Source organism: Prionailurus bengalensis, chromosome D3, assembly GCF_016509475.1.
Source record: "Prionailurus bengalensis isolate Pbe53 chromosome D3, Fcat_Pben_1.1_paternal_pri, whole genome shotgun sequence".
Taxonomy (NCBI): domain Eukaryota; kingdom Metazoa; phylum Chordata; class Mammalia; order Carnivora; family Felidae; genus Prionailurus; species Prionailurus bengalensis.
In genome coordinates this window covers 94,305,878-94,330,646 of record NC_057356.1, presented here as the reverse complement: position 1 = coordinate 94,330,646, position 24,769 = coordinate 94,305,878, and the positions used below count along the sequence as shown (strand labels likewise).

The following is a 24,769-nucleotide window of genomic DNA, read 5'->3' as shown; positions in this document are numbered from 1 at the left end:
CTTAAGGCTTTTCGCCCAAAAGAGTATTAATCTGCATGATGGGCTTTAACGTAGATACACAAAACTAGATTTTTTTTTTCCATTTAATCTGCCACGTGTCATTTAATCTGCCACGGAATTATCCCAGTTCAGTCGCACTTCATTAGGAATGGGAAGGCCGTGGAGAGAAGCCAGGATGCTTGCAACCAAATTTTCCATCACCTGTCGCCTGGCTTGATGAGTAGCACTCCCAGCGTGAGGTGTCAGAGTAACGTTCTCCAACTTCAATAAAGGATGATCTCTGAAATGCAGATTAATGAAAACTATTCCACATTGTCTGCTCTAATTCCATACTCTGGGTTTCTAGCCCCACGCTGAGAAGGGGCCTTATGGCATATTCTAAATTATACCTAGGTATGACCACCACTCATCTAACCCCACTATGGGGGGCCCAGCATTTTTTGGGTGCAAAACATGTATCCTAATGGCACCCCGGCCATTAGCACACAATAGCACAACATATGTGGTGGTTTAGACAACACTGGTCCACAAAAATGAAAAGGCTCCCGGGGATATGGGTGCTAGTCTAGGCATCATGCGATAAGCTGAATGTGCCTTTAGTGAGTGGTGACATTCAGAGGGAAAATATTTATGACCTAGAATTAGATGAGAGGGAGTTCTCTCCCAGGAAGAAGGGAGAGGATGGGAGTCAGCCTGGGAACATAAGGAAGTGTTAGTGAAGTGATCCACCAGACTGAAACGATGGAAAACGCTAGAAACCAGCATGATGAAAGGGCAGTCACCTGCCCAAACAGGACCTCTTGACTTTTAATTCAAAGCCCAAAGCAGACAGGCAGCAGTAACCCTTAATCGTACCTGAGGCTCAAGGAGCACACCTCTGGGACTTCCCCCCAAACCTGTGGAAGTTCCTTGGGGCACTTGTAATTTATACCAACACTCTGTCCTTGCCCCCAGAATTGACTGAAATTAAGATACAGCCTAGAACACAGCAAGGATAGGAGCTATTCTGAAAAAAAAAAAAAAAAAACAAAAAAACCCCACTTCTGTCCTCCTAATAGGAAGGAGGTGCGCCCTACTATAACAGCACATATTGAAAACCAGTCTCAGTATGACACAGTGAATTGAGACAGGGTGACTGGTTTTGTCTCTCAACTGACTTGGAACTCAGAAATAACTGAATCATGGCCAATTGTAACAACACCTGTCCATAATATGAGGCGTATAGGCAAGAGCCAACTCTGTTAAGAAGGCGTAGCAAATACCTCTGTAACTGTCACTGGTTTGTTATATAATAAAACTGAAAACTAGTGAATGAAGCGAATAAAATCTCATCTTGGCAGACTAGCCAACAGGTGAGCATTAGACTTCTAGGTTTCTAAGTTGACAACTGTCTAAAATGCTCAAGTTTCTTAATTTACATTGAAAAAAATTTCTATTCTACGTTAGTGGTTCCCAAACATTTGGTTTTAGGACCTCTTTACACTCTTAAAATTGAGAACCACAAAGAACATTTGTTTACATGGGTTGTATCTATCAACATGCACTATGTTAGAGATTAAAAATAAAAAAATTTTAATACAATAACCTTGAAGCACACATTTCATTAGTTGTCAGAGTGATAATCACATGTCATTAGTCTCTGGAAAACTCCACTGTACAATGTACCGAAACATGAGTGAAAAGGTAAATAACATCTTACAATATTGTGAAAATAATTTTGACTTCACATAATAATAATTTTGACCCCTTGAAAGGGTCTCCAGACCATGTTTTGAGAAAGGCTGTTCTAGATAAACTATCGTTTTTCTCAGAAATGTAAGTTCTATGGTCAATCTTGATAAACTTAGATATTAAATTTGGTTGTAATGGCAAACATTCAGACAGTAATTTGTTTACCAGACAAATCAAAGCTGGAGGAATCAAACCTGGGAATCGCTAGCTTAACGAATGACAGAATCAAGACTGTAGTCCTAATGGGCTGGATCAATGGGTCAAAACACACAAGCAAATGGCATTAAATGCACAGAAGTGTAAAGCTCCACACATGTACTTAAAGAACAATTGGAAGAATAATTTAAGTTCTTGCTGACTAAAAACGTAATGAACTAAGGGTGCAATGAGGCTGCTGATACAACTTCTGAGCAAGTTTTCTGCGTGGTCAGGCCACAATGTGGACACTATGCTCCATTCCTGAGAGCACATTTTCAAAGGCCCTTTAAAACTGCAGTGCCAGAAGGCAACAATAATGACCAGGTGTCTGGAAATGCTATCATTTAGGCTGTGATTGAAGGATATTTAGGGGGGAATAAAAGAAGAAACAGGGGTGCCAGGGTGGCTCAGTCAGTTAGCCATCTGACTTCAGCTCAGCTCATGATCTCACGCACGATTCATGGGTATGAGCCCCGTGCTGGGCTCTGTGCTGACAGCCTGGAGTCTGCTGCATATTTTGGGTCTCCCTCTCTCTCTGCCCCTTCCCTGCTCACAGTCTGTTTCTCTCTCTCAAAAATAAAGAAACGTTAAAAAAAATTGTTTTTAAAGTAAGATGAAACACAGTGGTTTCATCACACAGAAGGTGTGTAAGAGAGGAGAATGATCAGGGGCAAACTGGAGTCAGTGGGTAAGGGAAGGACTATTTTGGTTTGATCTGAGCAAGAATATTCTGTACAGTCTCCATCCATGGGGACTGCTGCCTGTGGGCCTGGAGCTCCCTGTCCATGGAGGTGTTGAAACAGACATCTGATGATCTGCAGGACTGGACAGGCCACCAGAGCCCTTCTCCGGCCCCTGCATGGCCAAGACTCGACTACAGGTCTGTGACAACACATCTGAAAAAGCCCAAAGCAGTGACTATTTGAGGACACCCTACGTGGACCAGGAGGAATGACCGTTGGGGACTGCCCTGCGTGGACCAGGAGGAATGACCACTGAGGACAGCCCTACGTGGACCAGAGGATGTAGATTCTGTCCAGCTTTCTTACCTGGGCAGGGGCTCCGGGTGCGTCACGTCCAGTGCTGCTCCTTTAATAACCCCAGTCTGAAGAGCCTGCACCAGGGCGTCCTGATCGACTAACAGACCTGTGTCAACAAGACAGTTCCTCTGCAGTCGCCACCATTAAGAGTACATGGGATAGATGCTTTGGTCACATTAGCTGCTATTCCAAACACATCCTGATCTTGTCAAAGGTCTGACAAAGAGCACGTGAGTGTCATTCTGCCAGTTCATCATCAGACATTGTGAGCCCACCACATACTAGGCAGCGCACTCAGGCCTTCACCGAATCCTCCACTAACCTGGCAAAGTCAATATTCATTTTATACTTGAGGAAACTGAGGCCCTTAGGTTACAAACACCCAAAGTCACACAGCTTCTAACATATAGACTCAGATCTGAGCCCAGGTTTGTTTGACCTCAAGCCGGGGCCCGTCTCATTTTATTACACCACCTCCCAGCACCACCTAGGAGTTCAGGCTGAGGACACAGCCCCCAGATAGCTGTATATGCACACGAAAAAACTAAGCCACAAGCACGATCCTGTAACTGTCATTTCAAATACAGAAAAGCAGGACATGTTTGAGTAGAAGCTGAGAAGAAAGCCCTTTCCTTCCAGCAGAGCCCTGCAAGGGGCCCAAAGACTGAGGGTGCCTCCTTTCTGCTGATGGGCTGGGAGCGGCCGGCCCGCCGGTCGGGACACAGCCCTGTTATGCTGGTGCTGCTGGGGGAGAAGCCCAGTCCCCGAGGCTTTCCTGGGGCGTTTGCTTCTCCAGAATCTGTAGTGTGCTCGCCAGCCTCTGACATTCCTGAAGGTACCTAATACGCACTGGTCCTTCCTGCTCACCTAGATGGCCTGAATTTTCAGAGAACTCTGAAGCATATTATCTCTGAAGCATATTGTTGGTCTTTCAACAATTGTTTTAGAGTTCTTGGACCCGGTTCCAAAGTCGGGGTAGGGAGGGTCCCACACACACAAGCTCAGGCAGTTCTCGGGACACCTGCAGGGTGCCTGCGGATTCTGACACTGTCCACCCGGAGGCGGCATCAGATCCTGCGCAGTAAGGGCTCAGTCCTGTAAGATGCCCCCACCCCGACTTCGGACACCGGTCGGAAGTCCCAGGCTGTTTGTTACTCGTGCTTCTGACCAACTGGCAACTTGCTGCCGCGGCTCACAGAACTCAGGGGAACACTGCCGCTCACCTGGTGGCTCAAGGAGGTGACAAAGGCTAAGAATCAACCGCCAGAGGAAGAGATCATAGGGACAGGTCTGGGGAAAGGCTGTGGGGCTTCCATCCCTCCCCGCACAGCACTCTTCCCGATCTCCAGAAGCTTCTGAACCCGGTCCTTTGGCATTTTTACCGAGGCTTCTTTGTATTGCCACAGTTGATTAGATCTTTGCCCATTGGCTGATTCAGCCTCCAGCCCCTCCCCTCCCTGGGAGTCGGGGGTGTGACCGGAAGTTCCCATTGGCTGATTCAGCCTCCAGCCCTTCCCCTCTCCACAGAGGTCGGGGGTGGGGCTGGAAGGGCCAACCTTCTTTTTTTTTTTTCAACTTTTTAAATTTATTTTTGGGACAGAGAGAGACAGAGCATGAACGGGGGAGGGGCAGAGAGAGGGAGACACAGAATCGGAAACAGGCTCCAGGCTCCGAGCCATCAGCCCTGAGCCTGACGCGGGGCTCGAACTCACGGACCGCGAGATCGTGACCTGGCTGAAGTCGGACGCTTAACCGACTGCGCCACCCAGGCGCCCCAGGAAGGGCCAACCTTCTGATCACATGGTTGGTCATCCTGGCAACAGCCCCGCCCTTGAGTGGGGTCCAGCCGACTCCATTAACAAAAGACACCTTTATCACTCTCAACACTTAGTCAATTTGGTGAGGAAAGAGCCAGGAATTATGGATGAAAACCACAACTGAATGACCAAATATGTATTTCTTACAAATTACACTATCTCATGTGGCAAGCATTGTTTTCCTTGTTTTACAGATGATACACGGGTGGCTGTTGTTAGTCATATGTACTCTGGCCCCCCACCCCACAAAGGTGAGTGGCCTGGATGTCTGATGTCAGCACTGATCCTCTACTCTTTATAAATGTCACACCAGCCCACAATATTTGGTATCAGCACAGGGCCAACTCCCTCTTGCCTGTAAACACAGAGCACTACATAAATGCCAAATAACCAAACTAACACTGTTATTTATTTTTTAAAGTAAAGTATCAGAGGGGCACCTGGGTGGATCAGTTGGTTAAGCGTCCAACTCTTGATTTCAGCTCAGGTCATGATTTCTCAGTTCCTGAGTTCCAGCCCCGAGTCGGGCTGTGTGCTTGTGCTAACAGTGTGGAGCCGTTTGGGTTTCTCTCTCTCCCTCTCTCTCTCTCTCCCTGTCCCTCCCCTGCTTATGTGTTCTCGCTCTCACTCTCTCTAAAAATAAATAAACTTAAAACCAAAAGTGAAGGGGTACCTGGGTGACTCAGTTGGTTAAGCATCTGACTATTGGTTTTGGCTCAGGCCACACTGGGCTTCACGCTGACAGTGCAAAGCCTGCTTGGGGTTTTCTCTCTCCCTCTCTCTGCCCCTCCCCGCCTCGTTCTCACACTTAAAAGAAATTTTTTTAAAGTGAAGGCTCAGAAACTGTATCCCCATAAATTTTGCTTAATCACACCTAGAAGACCAAACTGTGATGCCCCAAAGTAGATGCCCTAATTGGGATGTGAAAACCCCATACTGTACTATTCTCATCCTTTTTGTTACTAATTTGAGGCTCGAAATGATGTGAAAACAAAAATCAGAAATATTTCTAAATAGACACTCCCTTGAGCTCATCACCCGCCAGTGCACACGGACTCTCTGGGCCCACAGCTGTCCAGGAGAAAGTCGAGCTGGGCCGACTTTGCAGACTTTGCAGCCCTGCGGGCCTCCGCACAGACCGTGGTGCAGGCAAGTACCTCTGCCGATGTTGACGAGAATGGCAGTGGGCTTCATCAGATTCAGCTCCCTCTTCCCAATCAGCCTCTGGGTCTGGGGCGTCAGGCTCACGGCCAACAGCACAAAGTCCGATCGCTGAAGCAGGTCATCCAGACTCTCACAGTAAGTGGCCCCAACAGCCTCCTCCTCCTCTAATTTTCTATGAAGGGGACAAGGAAGAAACACCATGTTCTCCAGTCAGGACTTCATCACGGCACCTCAGGAAGGAGTTTCTGAGGGGAGCCAAAGACTGGGCGTGTTGCTGCTGGGTCCAGGATCCTCTCCCACCATGGAAACACTGGGGGCCCCTCGGGACCTCTGAGGCGAGGCCTCTGGGTCTGCAGAATTGCACCCCACATTGAAGCTCCTTGCGGCCAGGAGCTTCTTCTCATTTGAGCCCCCAGAGACAGGTGTGAGCCTGACTGTGCATCGGACATGCACTCAGCAACGACAGAATATTACTGGCAGGAAGTGGGTCCCACTCCCAAGTAAGAGCAGGAGTGTGTACTTCTGTGACCACAGAGCATTGCTGAATGCAGCAAACCCATCACAGTCTCTAGAAAACAAACAAAACAGGAGAGGGCCTTGGAACGTTGCCTATGAAATGCAAAGCAAAGACCCAAGGGTCCGATGCAGGCAGGATTTGTTTAACTCCTGCTCTGGCCATCCCAAACAACTGATTATTCAACAGAAATTCCAAGATCCCGGAGGCCACAGCATGCCGGGTAACCTCCACTGCTATGCAAATATGGAATACATATATGGAATACAAAACACATGTTTGGGTCAGGGGACAGCCCAAAGGAAAGATGAATACGTTGCCCACACCACACACCTTGTCCTGGGAGAACCCTGGCCTCTGTGCCTGCGTGTTCATCACAAGGAAAGTCGTCACATCTACCTAAGTCCCTCCACTGCCCATGGTGCAAACAGTGACTGAAAAACGGGCACAGTTCTAATACACAATCTCTCAGCTCCCCGTACATCCACAAACTGCTCACCGGCCGGAAATGTGTTCCATGTGCAGTGGGAAGCCAGTAAAGGTTGTAAACAATGGCCATCATCTGGCTGGTTTGCAAGGAGAGTGGGAGGTTCAAGAGCAGATGTGAGCAGACTGTTAGGAGAATATGTATTTCAGGTGAGAAAGGACGGGGCCTGAGCCCAGTGGCATCGATGAGGTGAGAGAGAACAGGCAGGTCTGAAGGCTATTTGGAGACAGAATCAGTAAGACCGGGTGTCAGGCTGAGGGAGGAAGTGCACATAAAGGAACCAAATTGCTCAGTGGGTATGGAAAGCTTCCTTGAAAAAAAACACTTTAGAAATTAAAAAAACAAAAAACAAAGCTGTGAGTTAAAATCTCTTTTTTGGTGAAAATTTTCAATAAAAAAGTCACAGTCACATTCCTAGGTAATCATAAAAATATCACAATTTTTGTGACAATCAGTCTTTTTTTTTCTTTTTCTTTTTCTTGACAATCAGTCCTATTTTTTGGAGAGAAAGAGTAGGAGAGTCTTATGAAAAACAGAGGGCTCCTATATCCAAGCCATTTTAAGGCAGTGATGGTATACGTTCTGCTCAGTTAATTTCAAGTCCATTTTCCGAATGTTTACCTGCGTTTCCTATTGTGATACAGAATCTTCATTTCGAATGCTCTGGCCCTCTGAGCAATCTTATAGCCAATGCTGCCCATGCCGATGATTCCCAGAGTGGCCCCTGTAACTTCTTGACCCATCCAGTATGTAGAAAAGTTCTCTGTATCCGGTGCAATAGCCAACCTATGACCTAAAATATACAAGGGACAGAGTGGTCAGAGCGGATGTCACCAGACACAGAAATCCACAACCTTACTGGGGCAGAGTAGTGAGTTAGTGGGTGCCTGTGGCAGACACAGCCCTCATGCATCTCTTGACAGAAGACAAGGGTTTCTGCAAGGGGTGAAGGAAAGGGACAAAGACGGTTTCCTCATAACAAAACCAGAGCGTCCTGGTGCAAAGCTTTGAAATACCAACTTCTTTTACATTACGGCAGGATTTCTGGTTAAAACTTGCTGGTGTTGGTATGTTGGTGTGTGTGCATGTGCGTGAACCTGCAACCAGAATCCGAACCAGAGCCTGATTCCTGTCTCCTCTTTCCTCAAGCCTCTTCGTCAAAGCTTCATCTTCCTCTTTGCTCAGAGCTCCATCAGGAGGATTGGGGGACTGAGGGGTGTTGAACTGCTGCCCTGCCTTTCCTGGGGATATTCCCAGAGATGTCCCCTGTGTGGAGAGGTCAGATTCTGCCTATTCGCTCATGGGTCTTTAACCAAGAGTAGCATGCTGACTGACCAAAGAATCACCCCAAGGGCATTTCCATAGTAATTTCGATGTTGAAATTACTCCACACACACGTTTACTGCCTGTGAATGAGAGGAATCTGGTGGGGGAGAAAATAGCCGATATGTGCTGGGAAGCTGGGCTCAGGCACTAAGTACGCGGCAAAAGACTGAAAGTGACCAATTCTCAAGTGCAACAAAGTCCTGGAAGAAATCAGGGCCCAGGAAAGACCTGTAGTTTGAAGATAACATTATGTAATCATCTGTGTTAAGTATCTGTCATCTGCTCTCTTTGGAAAACCAGCATCTCCAAGGCCTGGGTACCTTCCACGACTCTGCGAGCTGCGGCCAGCAGTAAGGCCATCCCCATGTCTGCTGTGGGACTGGAAACCGCCTGTGGTGTGTTGGCCACCTTCACACCACAGCTGGCAATGAGCTTCAGGTCCAGGTGATCTAGACATGCTCCTGCACTGGCAATTATCTTCAAGGAGGGCAGACTCTGCAGGAGCTCCTGGGTAACGGCTGGCTTTCCGCCCCAGACGTATACAGCTTGGACCTTTGGACCGAATCGTGTGTTATTTTCCAAAAATTCTTGCAGAGTAATGAGAGTAAAGTGTTTCTGCAGTTCTCCAATGTGATCCTCACATATACCATGAGGTCCTTCCAATCCAGACACCAAAATGCCAGGTAAGTCCTGATCCCCCATGGCCTGCAGGAAGAGAAGCACAATTTCTGCTGTCAAAGACAGTCTTTAAGAGACAATCAATATGCTCCTCTGTTGCTCTTTTAAGGTTCTGAGCACCAATTTCCAAGTCCCCCACCCGCAACTCCAAGCAGTTCTCAGGATCCCAGCAGCGTGTCCCAGAATTCAATTCAATTCTGACACTATCTACCAGAGACACCATCACATCCTACGGGTTAAGGACTCTGTCCTATAAGATGCCCCCTCCCAGCCCCCACCTTCAGACTCTAGTCACAGGTACCAGGTACCTGTGCCTCTGACCAACCGGCAGCCGATTCTGCAGAATCCTTGGATTCTGTTAACTTGTCGAGAGTCTCACAGAGCTCAGGGGAAGGCTGACCTGTGCTTACCGGTTCCTTAAAGATACAAAGAGTGTGTAGCAACTCGCAGATGGGAGAGATCCACAGAGCGAGGTGCCCAACTCGAGTTTCAGCCCTTATGGAGCCTGGGGCCCGGCCCACCGGCACACGGAAGAGTTCGGGTGCCGAAGTGTGGGCCGTCTCCAGAAAAGGCTTTTATAGAGGCTTCTTTGTATCCCCACCATTTATTAAATCATTGGCCATTGGCCGATTCAGCCTCTAGCCCCTCCCCTCTCCAGGAGGTCGGGGGTGGGGCTGGAAGTTTCCATTGGTTGATTCAGCTTCCAGCCCCTCCCCTCTATGCAGGCGTCTGGGGTGGGTCTGGAAGTTTCCATTGGCCAATTCAGCCTCCAGCCCCTCCCCTCTCCGCAGGGGTGGGGGGTTGTGCCGGAAGTTCCAACCCTCTGATCACCTGCTTGGTCGTCCTGGCAATAGCCCCGCCCTTGAGTGGGGTCCAGAAGTCTCCTTCATTAAGACATCCTTGTCACCTTTCTGGCTCTGAAGTGTTCCCAGGAACTATGGATGAAGACCAAATATATCTGAGAAGTAGTTTGGTCCTCTGAACGATGAAATATGTATTTCTCATAAATCATTATATTGCAGTTACTCTAGATTTTCTAAATTACATCAACACTGGGATTCATTTTATTTCCTGGACAAGTCCCTAAAAAACCTGAAGGACAAGAGACCCACCCCTCTGAAGTTACCAATGTCTCCATCACACCCACTTTCCTCCCTATTCTGCCTGAGTCTTTATTTCTGCCCTTCAGCTGTGATGGCAGCCTCTCAGGTGGCCTCCAAAGTCCTCCTCCTGTTAATCACACCTTTGTGGGACCCCCAACCCCGGTGCTTCTAGTGAAGAGAATATGGCAGAAGCCACGGGAGGTCACAGCTTGGGCTCTCTTCCTCCCTCTCCAGGGGGGAGCCAGGGCCAGGCCGGAGGCTTCCCTGTGCAGAGGCCTACATGAATGAGCTTGGAAGCTGATCTGAAGAGGCCTGACACCAGCCTGGCGAGCCTTGAGGTGACCACAGCCCTGGCCAACCCTCAATTAAAGTTTCATAAGATCTGGGCAGAACCACCTGGACAAGCTACTCCTGGATTCCTGACCCAAAAACCTGGGAGGTCATAGAGTTTGTTTTTACAGCCACTGGAATTTAGGAAAATTTGTTATGTATGCAGCAATAACTAATACAATTGGCCATTTTTTACTGTGAAAGTAAAAGATGTATGTTATTGTCTGCAAAATGGACTAAAGGTTTTATTTATTTTTATTAAGATGACTATTTATTTTATTTTTTTTAGTTTTCTTTAGTTTTGAGAGGCAGAGAGAGACAGAGTGTGTGTGTGGGAGGGGCAGAGAGGGAGACACAGAATTTGAAGCGGGCTCCAGGCTCTGAGCTGTCAGCACAGAGCCCGACACGGGGCTCAAACTCACGAACCATGAGATCATGACCTGAACTGAAGTCAAATGCTTAACTGACTAAGCCACACAGATGCCCCAAGTTTCACTATTTCTACCTCAAGAGCATAAAAAAGCTCTTAACCACTGACTTGCAAAAAGTGAGTATTACCAGTAGTCACAAAAGATTATTTTAAGTTTTATTACTGTCCAACCTACCCAGGGTGCTCCATCAAATTCAGCCCAGCAAGAATCCAAATTGCCAGAATCTCTGCTGTATTCAGTTGGAAGTTACTGTATTAAAAAAATAAGAATTTGATAAAACTGGATTTAATTTTTAATTAAATTTATAACACATTTAAGTTATAAATGTTATTTAATTATTTATAACACATGCAAGTTATAAAAATAATAATAAAATGAGCCCATTAAGTGCCGCCAAGCTTAATAAATGTACCACTACCATTACCACTCCCTGCTGCTCAAGAGGTATCCCCTACTTGGAATTTAATGATCTCCAAGCACACCTTGGAGATATTGCAAGTCTGGTTCCAAACAAACCACTGCAATAAAGTGAATATCGCAATACAGCAAGTCAAGTGATTTTTATTTCCCAGTGCATATAAAAATTATGTTTACACTATACTGTAGCCTATTAAGTACGCAAGAGCATTATGTCTAAAAAAAGTTCATACCTCAATTTGAAAAGCTTATTGCTAAAAAATGTTAACCATCACTGAGCTTTCTGTGAGTCATCATCTTTTTGCTGGTGGAGGGTCTTGCCTCGGGGTTGACGGCTGCTGACTGATCAGGGTGGTGGTTGCTGAAGACTGAGACAACCACGACAATTTCTTAAAACGAGACAGCAGTGAAGTTTGCCACACCACCTGACTCTTCCTTTCACAAACGATTTCTTTGTAGCCTACAATGCTATTTGATAGCATTTTACCCACAGTAGAACTTCTTTCAAAATTGGAGCTAATCCTCTCAAATCCTGCTACTGCCCTATCAACTAAAGGTATGTCATCATATTCTAAATCCTTTGTTGTCATTTCAACAATTTTCACAGCACCTTCACCAGCAGTAGATTCCATCTTGAAAAACCAACATCTTTGCTCATCTGTAAGAAGCAGCTCTCCACTGGTTCAAGTTTCACCATGAGATGGCAGCAGTCCCGTCTGCAGGCTCTACTTCTCGTTCTAATGCTATTTCCACCACATCTGCAGTTACTTCCTCCACTGAAGTCCTGGACCTCTCAGTGTCATCCATGAGAGCTGGAGTCAGTGGCTTCCAAACCCCTGCTAATGTTGATATTTTGACCTCTTTCATGAATTATGGATTTTTTAAAAATGCTAATTCCAGTGTAGTTAACATACAGTGGTCTATCAGTTTCAGGTGTACAATATAGTGATCCAACGGTTCCATACAGTACTCAGTGCTCATCAAGTGTTTTTATCCCCTTCACCTATTTCACCCATCACCCCATCCAACTCTTCTCTGGTCACCACCAGCATGTTCTCTATAGTTAAGAGTGTTTGGGGCACCTGGCTGGTTCAGTTGAAAGAGCATGTGACCCTTGATATCGGGGTTCTGAGTTTGAGCTCCATGTTGGGTGTAGAGACTACTTAAACAGACAAACTTTTTTTAACTTTTTTTTAAAAAAGGAGTATTTTGGTTTGTCTTTTTTTCCCTTTGTTCATTTGTTTTGTTTCTTAAGTTCCACATTTGAGTGAAGTTATTATATGGTATTTGTGTTTCTCTGACTAGTTTATTTCACTTAGCTTTATACTTTCTAGATCCATCCATGTTGTTGCAAATGGCAACATTTTGTTCTTCTTAATGGCTGAAAAATATTCATATATATATGAATATGTGATATATATATATCATATCTTCTTTATCCATTCACTTATCAATGGACACTTGGACACTTGGATTACTTTCATAGTTTGGCTATTGTACATAATGTTGCAATAAACATAGGACAAATCCCTTTGAATTAGTGTTTTTGTATTCTTTGGGCAAATACCCACTAGAGCAATTCCTGAATCATAAGGTTTCAGTAATTAATTTTTTGAGGAACCTCCATTCTGTCTTCCCTAGTGGCTGCACCAGTTTGCATTCTCACCAACAGTGCACAAGGGTTCCTTTTTCTCCACCTCCTCACCAATACCTGTTGTTAAGTCTTGTTTTTGATCTAGTCATTCTGACAGGTATGAGGTGATACCTCATTGTGGTTCTGATTTGCATTTCCCTCATAATGAGTGATGTTGAACCTCTTTTCATGTGTGTGTTGGCCATCTGGATATCTTCTTTGGAGAAATGTCTGTTTATGTCTTCTCATTTTTTAATTGGATTGTTTTTTGGGTGTTGAGTTTTGTGTGAGTTCCTTATATATTTTGGATACTAACCCTTTATTGGACATGTCGTTTGCAAATATCTTCTCCCATTCAGTAGGTTGTCTTTTAGTTTTGTTGGTTGTTTCCTTTGCTGTGCAGAAGCTTTTTGTTTTGATGTAATCCCAACAGTTTATTTTTGCTTTTGTTTCCCTCGCCTCCGGAAACGTATCTAGAAAGATGTTGCTGTGACCAATATTGGAGAAATTACTGCCTGTGTTCTCTTCTACGATTTTTATAGTTTCAGGTCTCACATTTAGGTCTTTAATCCATATTGAGTTTATATTCGTGTATGGTGTAAGAAAGTGGTCCAGTTTTCCCAGCACCATTTCCCAACACCAAAGAAGAGACTGTCTTTTTTCCCATTGCATATTCTTTCCTCCTTTGTTGAAGATTAACTGACCATATAAATGCGGGCTTACTTCTGGACTTTCTATTCTGTTCCATTGATCTATGTGTCTATTTTTGTGTCGGTAACATGCTGTTTTGATTACTACAGCTTTGTCATATAACTTGAAGCCTGGAGTTTTGATACCTCCAGTTTTCTTTTTCTTTTTCAAAATTGCTTTGGCTATCTATTCAGAGTCTTTTGTGGTTCCATACAAATTTTAGGATTGTTTATTCTAGTTCTGTGAAACATGCTGTTGGTATTTTCGTAGGGATTGATTTAGATTTGTAGATTGCTTTAGGCAGTGTAGACATTTAACAGTATTTGTTCTTCCAATCCACAAGCACAAAATGTCTATTTCTTATGCATCATCTTCAATTTCTTTTATCAATGTTCTATAGTTTTCAGAGTAGAGGTCTTTCACCTCTTAGGGTAAGTTTATTCCTAGGTATTTTATTTGGGGGGGGGGAACACGAATTTTTTTAAATTTTTTATTCAGTTTTGAGAGAGTGCAAGCAGGGGAGGGGCAGAGAGAGGGAGACAGAGGATTTGAGGTGGGCTCTTTGCTGACAGCAGCAAGACCAATGTGGGGCTCGAACTCATCGTCTGTGAGATGGTGACCTAAGCCGGAGTCGGAAGTTCAACGGACTAAGCCACCCAGGTGCCCCGAATCATAAATGTTCTCAATGGCATCTAGAATATTAAATCCTTTCCAGAAGGTTTTCTATTTACTTTGCCCACATCCATCAGAAGAATCACTATCTATGGCAGGTATAGCCATACAAAATGTATTTCTTTTTTTTTTTTTAACATTTATTTATTTTTGAGACAGAGAGAGACAGAGCATGAGCAGGGGAGGGTCAGAGAGAGAGGGAGACACAGAATCCGAAACAGGCTCCAGGCTCTGAACTGTCAGCACACAGCCCGACGCGAGGCTCGAACTCACGGACCGCGAGATCATGACCTGAGCCGAAGTCGGACGCCCAACTGACTGAACCCAGGCGCCCCAAAATGTATTTCTTAAAAAGATCTGAAAGTTGAAATTATCCTTGATCCGTGGTCTACAGAATGGATGTTGTGTTCGCAGTCAGGAAAACAACACTAATCTCATCGCACATAGCCATCAGGGCTCTTGGGTGACCAGGTGCATTGTCAATGAGCAGCAATGTTTTAGAAGGAATCTTTTTTTTCTGAGTGGTAGGTCTCAACAGTGGATTTAAACTATTTAGTGAACCATTTTGTAAACAGGTGTGTTGTCATCCAGGCTTTGTTGTTGCATTTCTAGAGCAGGCAGAGTACATACAGCATAATACTTAATGATTTTCAGAAAGGACAATGAGCACTGGCTTCAACTTAAAAGTCACCGGGGACTTTAGCCCCTAACAAGAGAGCGAGTCTGCCTTTTGAAGTGTGAAGCCAGGCATTGACTTCTCTCCAGCTTAAAGTCCTAGATGGCATGTTCTTCCAACAGACGACTGCTTCATCTACATTGAAAATCTGTTGGTTAGTAGCCACCTTTGTAAATTATCTTCACTAGATCTTCTGGAGAATTTTCTGCAGCTTCTACATCAGCACTCGCTGCTTCACCTTATACTTGTATGTTATCGAGATGACTTCTTTCCTTAAGCCTCAGAGCCAGCCTCTGCTAGCTCCAAATTTTTCTTCCGCAGCTTCCTCACCTCTCTCAGCCTCCACAGAACTGACAAGAGTTAGGACCTTGCTCTGGATTAGGCTTTGGCTTAAGGGAATGTCATGGCTGGTTTCACTTCTATCCAGACCAAGCTTTCTCTGTATCGGCAATAAGGCTGTTTTGCTTGCTTAACATTTGTGAGTTCACTGGAGCAGAACTTTTTAACTTCCTTCAAAAACTTTCCTTTGCATTCACAACTGGACTGTTTGGCACAAAGACGCCTAACTTTTGGTCTACCTCAGCTTTCGAAACGCCTTCCTCACTAACCTTAGTCATCTCTAACTTTTGATTTAAAGTGAGAGTCGTGCGACTCTTCCTTTCACTTGAACACTGAGAGGCCAGAGTGTTATTAACGGGCCTAAGCTCAATATTGTGGTGTCTCAGGGAATAGGGAGGCCGGTGGAGACGGAGAGAAATGGGGAATGGCCAGAGGGCGGAAGAGTCAGGGTACACACTTTCGCCAACGAAGTTCACCACCTTATACTGTAATGGAACCCACGTGTCTGCCCAGCACACAGCAGACACAAACACTGAGACACCAAGTATGCAGCCAGGAAAGAGTTTGCCGGAGGGGCAGCCAAACAAAGACGTGGAGGACAGCCTCCCCGTCCGTCTCCCCAAAGGAGGGGTCGGAGACATGTAAAGGCACACAAAAAGGTCTGGGCGCAAAGTTGCCTCTGTGCGGATTATCCGCAGTCTCCCTTTGGTTACTGGGTTCAATACGGGCACAGATCACGGTGCTCCAAAACATTACAAAAGTAGCATCAAAGATCACTAATCACAGATCACCACGACAAATACAATAATGAAACAATCTGGACTATTGCGAGAATTACCAAAACACGAAAGACTGGAAGTGAGCAAACGCTGTTGGAAAAATGGCACCGACAGACTTGCCACAGACCTTCCATGTGTACAAAATGCAACATCTGTGGGGCGCCTGGGTGGCGCAGTCGGTTAAGCGTCCGACTTCAGCCGGGTCACGATCTCGCGGTCCGGGAGTTCAAGCCCCGCGTCGGGCTCTGGGCTGATGGCTCGGAGCCTGGAGCCTGTTTCCGATTCTGTGTCTCCCTCTCTCTCTGCCCCTCCCCCGTTCATGCTCTGTCTCTCTCTGTCCCAAAAATAAATAAACGTTGAAAAAAAAATTAAAAAAAAAAAAAAAAAAGAGAGAGAGAGAGGTAAAAGTAGCCTAAACAGCATGTGGCTTGGTTTGGCATATTTTTGCATTTTATGTTCACGGAATTACACCTTGTGTAGCCTTTGGTGATCTGCTTCTTCTAAGTTTATTAGTCTGTGAGATTCATGCCTGTTTATATGTGGAGGTACACTCTTTCCTCTTTACAGCTATATGTGCCAATAAGTACGCCTCAGTTTATCCATTTTCCTGCAATGGGATAATTGCATTTCTCTTAGTATAAGGTTGAGCATTGGCCACTTTCATAGAGAACATACTCTATAAATTGGAGAGTTTCTCCCAAGAGTTCAACTCGGGTCCCTTCAGCAGGTCTGGACATAGAGATTTCTACAGCTAAGCAAACTTTCGCTACTAGGTGACAGGGTCTTTCCCTCCTGACCATCTCCTACCCAAAGTGAGGAGGTCTTGGGGCACCTGCGTGGCTCAGTAGGTTAAGCATCTGCCTTCAGCTCGGGTCATGACCTCACAGTTCCTGAGTTCGAGCCCTGCGTTGGGCTCTCTGCTGTAGCACAGAGCCTGCTTCAGATCCTCTGTCTCCCTCTCTCTCTCTCTCTCTGTCCCTCCCCAATTCTCTCTTTCTCTCAAAAATAAGTAAATAAAAGCTTTAGAGGGGCACCTGGGTGGCTCAGTTGGTTGAGCGTCTGACTTCGGCTCAGGTCATAATCTTGCTATTGGTGAGTTCGAGCCCCGCGTCAGGCTCTGTGCTGACAGCTCAGAGCCTGGAGCCTGCTTTGGATTCTGTGTGTCTCTCTCTCTGCCCCTCCCCTGCTCCTTCCCTCTCTCAAGAAAAATAAACATTAAAAAATTTTTTTAAAGTGAGGGATTCTTTTGGGGCTCCTTTGCTTGGCTTGAGGTGGGGTGGAATACCCCTTTCTTTTCCAAAGGGAAGAGAATGCACATGGCAATACACATGTGCACAGCTTCCTCCAAAGAAATGATGTCACACTGTTCCCCAAAACATTTTTGCACTTCCTCTTATGTATCCTAAGGAGTGATGGACAAACAATATGCAAATTATTCTTTCCTCTGCAAGATATGGAGAAAGCCAGTGTGGCCTCTTGCTCTGAAACATGTAAGCATTTTATTTTATTTAAAAAATTTTTAAGTTTATTTATTTTGAGAGAGAAAGCACAAGGGGGGAGTGGCAGAGAGAACCCCAAGCAGGCTCCACGCTGTCAGTGAAGAGCCTGATGTGGGGCTGGAACCCACAGACTGTAGGATCATGACCTGAGCCGAAATCAAGAGTCAGATGCTCAGCCGACTGAGCCACCAAGGAGCCCCTGAAACGTGTAAGCATTTTAAATCATTTATTTTCAGTTTGGGGCCTCTGCTGAAATTTGAGAGAGAGGAAAGTCTCACTTTAACATTGTCTTACATCTGACTTAAAACATTTTTTCTTTTAAAAATGCAAATTCCTCTGGGAGGGTTATAAGGCTCTCCAGTCACTTCTCATCAGTAACAATTAGTTCTCTTCCTCAACTTAGGCCAGTTGCTCTGAAGGAAGGGGCACTCTGTTTAGACACATGTATCCTTTCACAATTCGACACACAGGGACACCTGCTCCTTCCAAATATCTGTCTTGCTCTTGAGAATTCCAGAAAGCAATACTTAATGCTTATGTTTAGTCATTTTTTAAATGAAGAATTCAATTTCTAACGATAAGATGTAATTCAAGCAGTCTGATTCACTCAGAATGATTTAGCCTACTTATTTCCATTTTCTAGATGATCGGATATGTTGTGAATGAATGGAAGGAAAGATGAGGAGCTTTGGCCAAATAACCAATTTTTCTTGCCTATATTGTTGGCTTTTCAATTCAGTCTATGGGGCCACTATCAGCAAAATCAAACAAAGACAACAAGAAAACTACACACTGATATGTCTTACGAATTAGACACAAAATCTTCAAAAAACACTAGCAAACTTATTCCAGCAATATATTGTTAAAAGTTAATGTGACCTAATAGGATTTTTCCAGGAATGCAAATTTGATTTAACATACAAACGTCAATGGAATACTCCATATTAAGGGAATAAAAGACAAAACCCACATGATCATCTCAACAGAGGCATAAAAAGCATTTCACAAAACCTAACAACTTTTCATAAGAAACAAGACAAAAAACTCTCAACAAAATAAGAACAGAATGTCCTCAACCTCATAAATGGCATTTGTGAAAAACCCGTAGCAAGCCTCATACTTAATAGTGAAAGTCTCAATGCTTTCCCCCTAAAATCAGGAACAAGAGATGCTTGCTGTCGCCACTTCTATTCAACATTGTACTGCACGTCCCAGCCAGGGCAGTTAGGCAACGAAAAAAAAAAAAAACATCCAGACTGAAAAACAAGAAGTAAAACTGTGCTTATCTCCAGATGGCAAGATCTTATATAGGGAAAATCCTAAGGAATGCAAATAAAGAACTTTTCCAAGTAATGAATGGTTCACCAAGATTGCAGAATGCAAGATCAGTATACAAAAACCAATCGTATTTCTGGGGCGCCTGGGTGGTTCAGTTGGTTAAGCCCCCGACTTCAGCTCAGGTCATGACCTCATGATTCTTGAGTTCCAGCCCCACATCGGGCTCTCTGCTTTCAGCACAGAGCCCACTTTGGATCCTCTGTACCCGTCTCTCTGCCCCTTCCCTGCTCTCAAGCACATGCGAGCTCTTTCTCAAAAATAAACAGGAGAAAATAATAATAATAAATTGTATTTCTATACACTACTCATGAATAATCTGAAAATATTTAAAATAACAATTCCATTTAAATATCATCAAAAAGAATACTTAGGGATAAATTTTACCTCCTCCTAAAAAAAAGTGCAAGATGTGAACACTGGAAAATATAAAAGTTGTAGAAATAAAGAAGACCTACATAAATGGAAAGACATCCTATAACCATGGAAGACTTAACATCATTAGGATGGTAATATGGTATTCTCTAAATGGTGTACAGAGTTAGCACAATCCCTATCAAAATCCTAGGTACCTTTTTTTTGCAGAAATTGACAAGCTAATCCTAAAGTTCATATGGAAATGCAAGGGACCCAGAACAGCCAAACCAATCATGAAAAGGAATAAAGTTGGAGGACTCACATGTCCTAATTTCAAGACTTACCACAAAGCTACACTAATCAAGACAGTGTGGTACTGACATAAGGCTAGACATATAAACCAATGGAATAGAACTGAGAATCCAGAAATATATCCTTACATTTAAAGTCAATTGATATTCTGGAATGGAACAAAAAAACCCAGAAATGGACCCACAACAGTATGGTCAATCAATCTTTGACAAAGCAGGAGAGTATCTAATGGAAAAAAGACATCTCTTCAGCAAATGGAAATGGGAAAACTGGACAGCAACATGCAGAAGAATGAAACTGTACTGACAGGGAGAAGTCTGTTATAAGACGGCTGACAGGACAGGGGGATTCCAGTCCCTGCCTAAAGACTCCCCTTCCAGGTTTTTCTTCCCATCCCACTTGCCACACTCCAACAGATTATAAATCATCCGGCTGCTGATGCTCTGGGCTCAGACCTCTGGAGAATGATCTCCTCTGAGCCCACCGGTGTAAAACTAAACCTCCTGCCTTCCAAGATCTCCGAGTGCTGCTTGGTTCTTCTGCCGGGTGATCCAGACCAGTTTCCAAAACAGTACCACTTTCTTACACCATACACGAAAGTAAATTCAAAATGGAAGAAAGACCTAAATGTGAGACAGGAAACCATCAAAATCCTAGAGGAGAAAACAGGAAAAAATCTTTGTGACCTCAGCCAGAGCAACTTCTTTCTAGACACATCGACAGAGGCAAGGGAAACCAAAGCAAAAATGAACTATTGGGACCTCATCAAGATAAAAAGCTTTTGCACAGCAAAGGAAACAACAAAACTAAAAGGCAGCCTATGGAATGAGAGCAGATATTTGCAAATGACATATCTGATAAAGGGTTAGTATCCAAAATATATAAAGAACTTATCAAACTCAGGGCGCCTGGGTGGCTCAGTTGGTTAGGTGTCCAGCTTCAGCTCAGGTCATGATCTCACGGCTTGTGAGTTCGAGCCCCACGTCAGGCTCTGTGCTGACAGCTCAGAGCCTGCAGCCTGCTTTGGATTCTGTGTCTCCCTCCCTCTCTACCCTACCCCTGCTCATGCTGTCTCTGTCTCTTTCTCAAAAATAAATAAGCATTAAAAAAAATACCAAAAAAAAAAAAAAACCCATATCAAACTTAAAACCCAAAAAACAAACAATCCAGTTAAGAAATGGGCAGAAGACACAAATAGACTTTTTTTCCAAAGAAGACATCCAGATGGCTAACAGACACATGAAAAGATGTTCACATCACACCTGTCAGAATGGCTAAAATTAACAACACAAGGCACAACAGATGTTGATAGGGATGCAGAGAAAGGGGAACCCTCTTGCACTGTTGGTGGGAATGCAAACTGGTGCAGCCGCTCTGGAGAACAGTACGGAGGGTCCTCACAAAGTTAAAAACAGAACTACCCCATGACCCAGCAATTGCACTACTAGGTATTTACCCAAAGGATACAAAAATGATGATTCGAAGAAGACACATGCACCTCAATGTTTATAGCAGCATTATTAACAATAGCCAAACTATGGAAGGAGCCCAAATGTCTATCAACTGATGAACGGATAAAGATGTGGTGGGATGCATCTCAAGGTTCATGAGACCGAACCCCACGTTGGGCTCCATGTTGACAGTGTGGAGCCTCCTTGGGATTCTCTCTCCCCCTCTCTCTGCCCTTCCCCCAGTCATACATATGCATGTGTGTGCATGCTCTAAGTGAAAAAAAAAAAAAAAAAGACGTGATGTATGTATATACAGTAGAATATTGCTCAGCTGTCAAAAGGAATGAAATCTTGCCATTTGCAATGATGTGGATGGAGCTAGAGTGTATTATGCTAAGTGAAATAAGTCAGAGAAACACTAATACCATGATTTAACTCATATGTGCAATTTAAGAAACAAAACATATGAACATATGGGAAGGGGGAAGAAAAGAGAAGGAAACAAACCATAAGAGACTCTTAAATAGAACAAACAGGATTGCTGGAGGGACATGGGTGGGGGATGGGCGAGATGGGTGATTGGCATTAAGGAGGGCACTTGTCATGTTGAGCAGTGGGTGTTACATGTACGTGACAAATCACTAAATTATACTCTTGAAAACAGTATTACACCATATGTTAATTAACCAGAATTTAAGTAAAAATTTGAAGACAAAATATAATATTTAAAACTATTTTCAATTAGGGCCACCCACTGGTGGTGGCAAATGAAAATTTTGATGATCAAGCTTAAAACCTATGAACATGGTTCATACCATGTTCAAATAAAGAAAACAATGGAAATTTTTAAAACAGCAAAGAGGTTCAAACCTGCTTTGCCATTTACTAGCTGGTTATCTTGGAAAAGATACGGAAACACTTGGGGGTCTGGTTTCTCCATGCAGTCATTTCATCTGGGGATGATAACCATAGCACAATTATCTTATAGGGCTGTTGTGTGGGTTCCATGTTCCCACACAGAGTTCCCCTATAGAGTACTGTGAAGAGTGCCTGGCACATCATATTGTGTTTGTTAGCATGGAAAATAAAAATATTTAAAAATTTAAAAATAATATAAAACAATAAAGTCAATTGATTTTCAATAAGGGTGCCAAAGCAATTTCATAGGGAAAGAATAATCTTTCCAAAAAATGGTACCAGAACAACTGGATGGCCACATGCAAAAGAATGAAGTTGGACACCTTATACATAAAAGTTAACTCAAAGTGATCATAGACCTAAATGTAAAAGTTAACGGGGGCACCTGGCTGGCTCAGTCTGTGGAGCATACAACCCTTGATCTCCAGGTCTCGAGTTCAAGTTCCACATTGGCCTAGAGCTTACTTAAAAAAAAAGGTTAAAATTATAACACTCTCAGAAGAATGCAGGAGGAAATGTTCACAACCTTAAGTGAGGCAATGGTTTCTTAGATATGATACCAAATGCACAAACAACTAAATAGACGAATTGGACCTCATGAAAATTTAAAACTTTTGTGCTGCAAATGATAGCAATAAAAAGTGAAGTCAATCAACAGAATGGGAAGAAATATTTTTAAATCATATACCTAATGAAACTCTTAAAACTCAATAATAAGGGAGGCTCAGTCTGTTAAGCATGCGACTCTTGGTTTCAACTCAGGTCATGATCTCATAGTTCATGAGAGGTGGAGCCCCTTGTTGGGATCTGCACTGAGTGCACACAGCCTCCCTGGGATTCTCTCTGTGTGCCCCTCTCCCTCCTCTCTCTCACAAAATAAACAAATAAACTTTAAAAAAACTCAATAATAAACATAAGTAATCCATATTTTTATTGGGCAAAGGATATGAACAGACATTTCTCCAAATGGAGAAAAAGTACATGAAAAATGCTCTCTATATTGCTAACCATCAGGGAAATGCAAGTCAAACAACAGTATCACTTCATATCTACCAGGATGTCATAATAAAAAATACACAAATAACAAGTGTACGTAAAGATGTGGAGACATCAAACCCCTCACACATTGCTGTTGGAAACGTTAAAAGGTGCAGCCACTTTTGAAAACAACTTGCAATGCCACAAAATGTTAAACGTACTCGCTATAAGACAAAATGATTCCACTCATATATAGTCAGAGAAATAAAGCTTATATCCATACAAAAATTTATACACATTGTTCATAGCAGCATTATTCATAATAGCCAAGAAATGGAAACAACCCAAATGTTAATTAGCTGATAAATAAAATGCAGTGTATCCATACAATGGAATGTTAACCATCAATAAAAAGGAACTAAGTCCTGACGGCTGCTACAATATGAACCTTAAGATCATTATGCTAAATGAAAGTAGTCACGGGGGCGCCTGGGTGGCTCAGTTAATCACCCCACTTCAGTTCAGGTCATGATCTCATGCTTCCTGGGTTCGAGTGCTCAGGGATTCAGCTGTGCTGACATCTTGGGGCCTGGAGCCTGCTTCCGATTCTGTGTCTCCCTCTCAAAAACAAATAAACATTAAAAAAAAAATTTTAATTAAAGACTACATACATTTCCATTCGACCCCTTGAGATGTCTAGAATAGGCAAATCTGCAGAGATGGAAACAGGTTAGTGGTCATGAGGGAAATGGCAATGATGCCAAATGGGTACAAGATTTTTTTCAGGATGATGAAAAAGTTCTAAAAATAGATCATAATGTTGGTCCCACACTTTTTTATTTTTTTGAGAGCGAGACAGAGAATGAGAATCCCAAGCAGGCTCCATGCTCAGCAGGGAGCCCCCACACAGGGCTGAATCCCATGATCTGGGGTCATGACCTAAGCCAAAATCAAGAGTCCAAGGTTCTAGGTTCCACGTTCCACCAGCTGAGCCACCCAGGCCTCAAGGTTCCACAACTCTGGAGAAAAACCACCTTAACTTGAATGAATGAAATCTTGTAGCATGCAAATGAGATTGCAGCAGAATTTGTTAACAAAGAATTATTATCTGGAGGTGGATGTTGCACCACAACACGAAGGGGCTTAGTGCCGCCGAGCTACAAGCTCAGCTCAGGTGGTGCGGTCGGAAGGGTAACTTCCACGTTGGCTCTATCTCACTGCAGGATCTGACCCTCCGCGGGGAGTGCTCTTCTGAACACATCGGTTTCACATGTCAATCAACTGCATTTATGTCCAGAAAGCAGGATCGCCCTGATTAATTTGGGGACCTGGTGTGGGAGTGAACAGGACAAGCCTTTCTCCCGATGTCATCCTCTGTGTCCAGCGGTCCTCCAACCCCCAGTCACGGGGGTCATCTCTGTCCATCCCGTCCCCCCTCCCCCCCGAGTCACGGGGATCCTCAGTCCAGCTCCCATTCCCACACCTCAGGTCAAGTGGTCCTCTCTGTCCAGTCCCTCCCCCGCAGTCACGGGGATCCTCAGTTCAGTACCCCCTGCCCACCCACCCCCCCCCCCCCCCCGCCCGCCCGCCCGCCCAGCGTAGCGGGCGTCCTCTCCGTCCAGACCCGAACCCTTCTCGTTGGTCCGGTCGGCCCCCTCCCACCCCCGGGGTCACCGTGGCGGCGCGGTGAAGTTGGGTCTCTGACGGGACCGACAGCAGGTCTGGTAAAGACAGGCTCCTCTCAACCGCGGCGGCTCCCCGGGAAAACCCCGCTAGCGCGGCCCACGCGGAGACCACCTACCCGCCCGCGCACCGCCAGCGCGCAAACTCCAGACCCCCGGCTCCGGACGTCGCGCCCAGCTGCGCCGGACGCGCGCCGCACGTCGGCGGGCAC

General features: G+C 44.5%; 1 protein-coding gene across 4 annotated transcripts; it reads right to left on the bottom strand.

Annotated features, from left to right (window-relative positions):
• Positions 1 to 65: 65 nt before the first annotated feature.
• On the bottom strand, positions 66 to 24,768 carry LOC122470893 (probable 2-ketogluconate reductase). Of its 4 annotated transcripts, XM_043559145.1 has the most exons (8): positions 24,677 to 24,751; positions 10,994 to 11,068; positions 9,787 to 9,890; positions 8,598 to 8,982; positions 7,573 to 7,744; positions 5,944 to 6,122; positions 2,979 to 3,075; positions 66 to 280 (listed from the first exon to the last, which is right to left on the bottom strand). In XM_043559145.1, the coding sequence occupies exons 4-8, from the start codon at positions 8,977 to 8,979 to the stop codon at positions 103 to 105; spliced, it is 1,008 nt and encodes a 335-aa protein (XP_043415080.1). In that variant the 5' UTR covers positions 8,980 to 8,982; positions 9,787 to 9,890; positions 10,994 to 11,068; positions 24,677 to 24,751; the 3' UTR covers positions 66 to 102. The 4 variants fall into 4 exon arrangements, with proteins under 4 accessions (XP_043415080.1, XP_043415082.1, XP_043415081.1 ...); XM_043559147.1 differs by lacking the exon at positions 9,787 to 9,890 and having other exon boundaries at positions 24,678 to 24,717; XM_043559146.1 differs by lacking the exons at positions 9,787 to 9,890; positions 24,677 to 24,751 and adding an exon at positions 11,931 to 12,136.
• Between the last annotated feature and the right edge of the window lies 1 nt (position 24,769).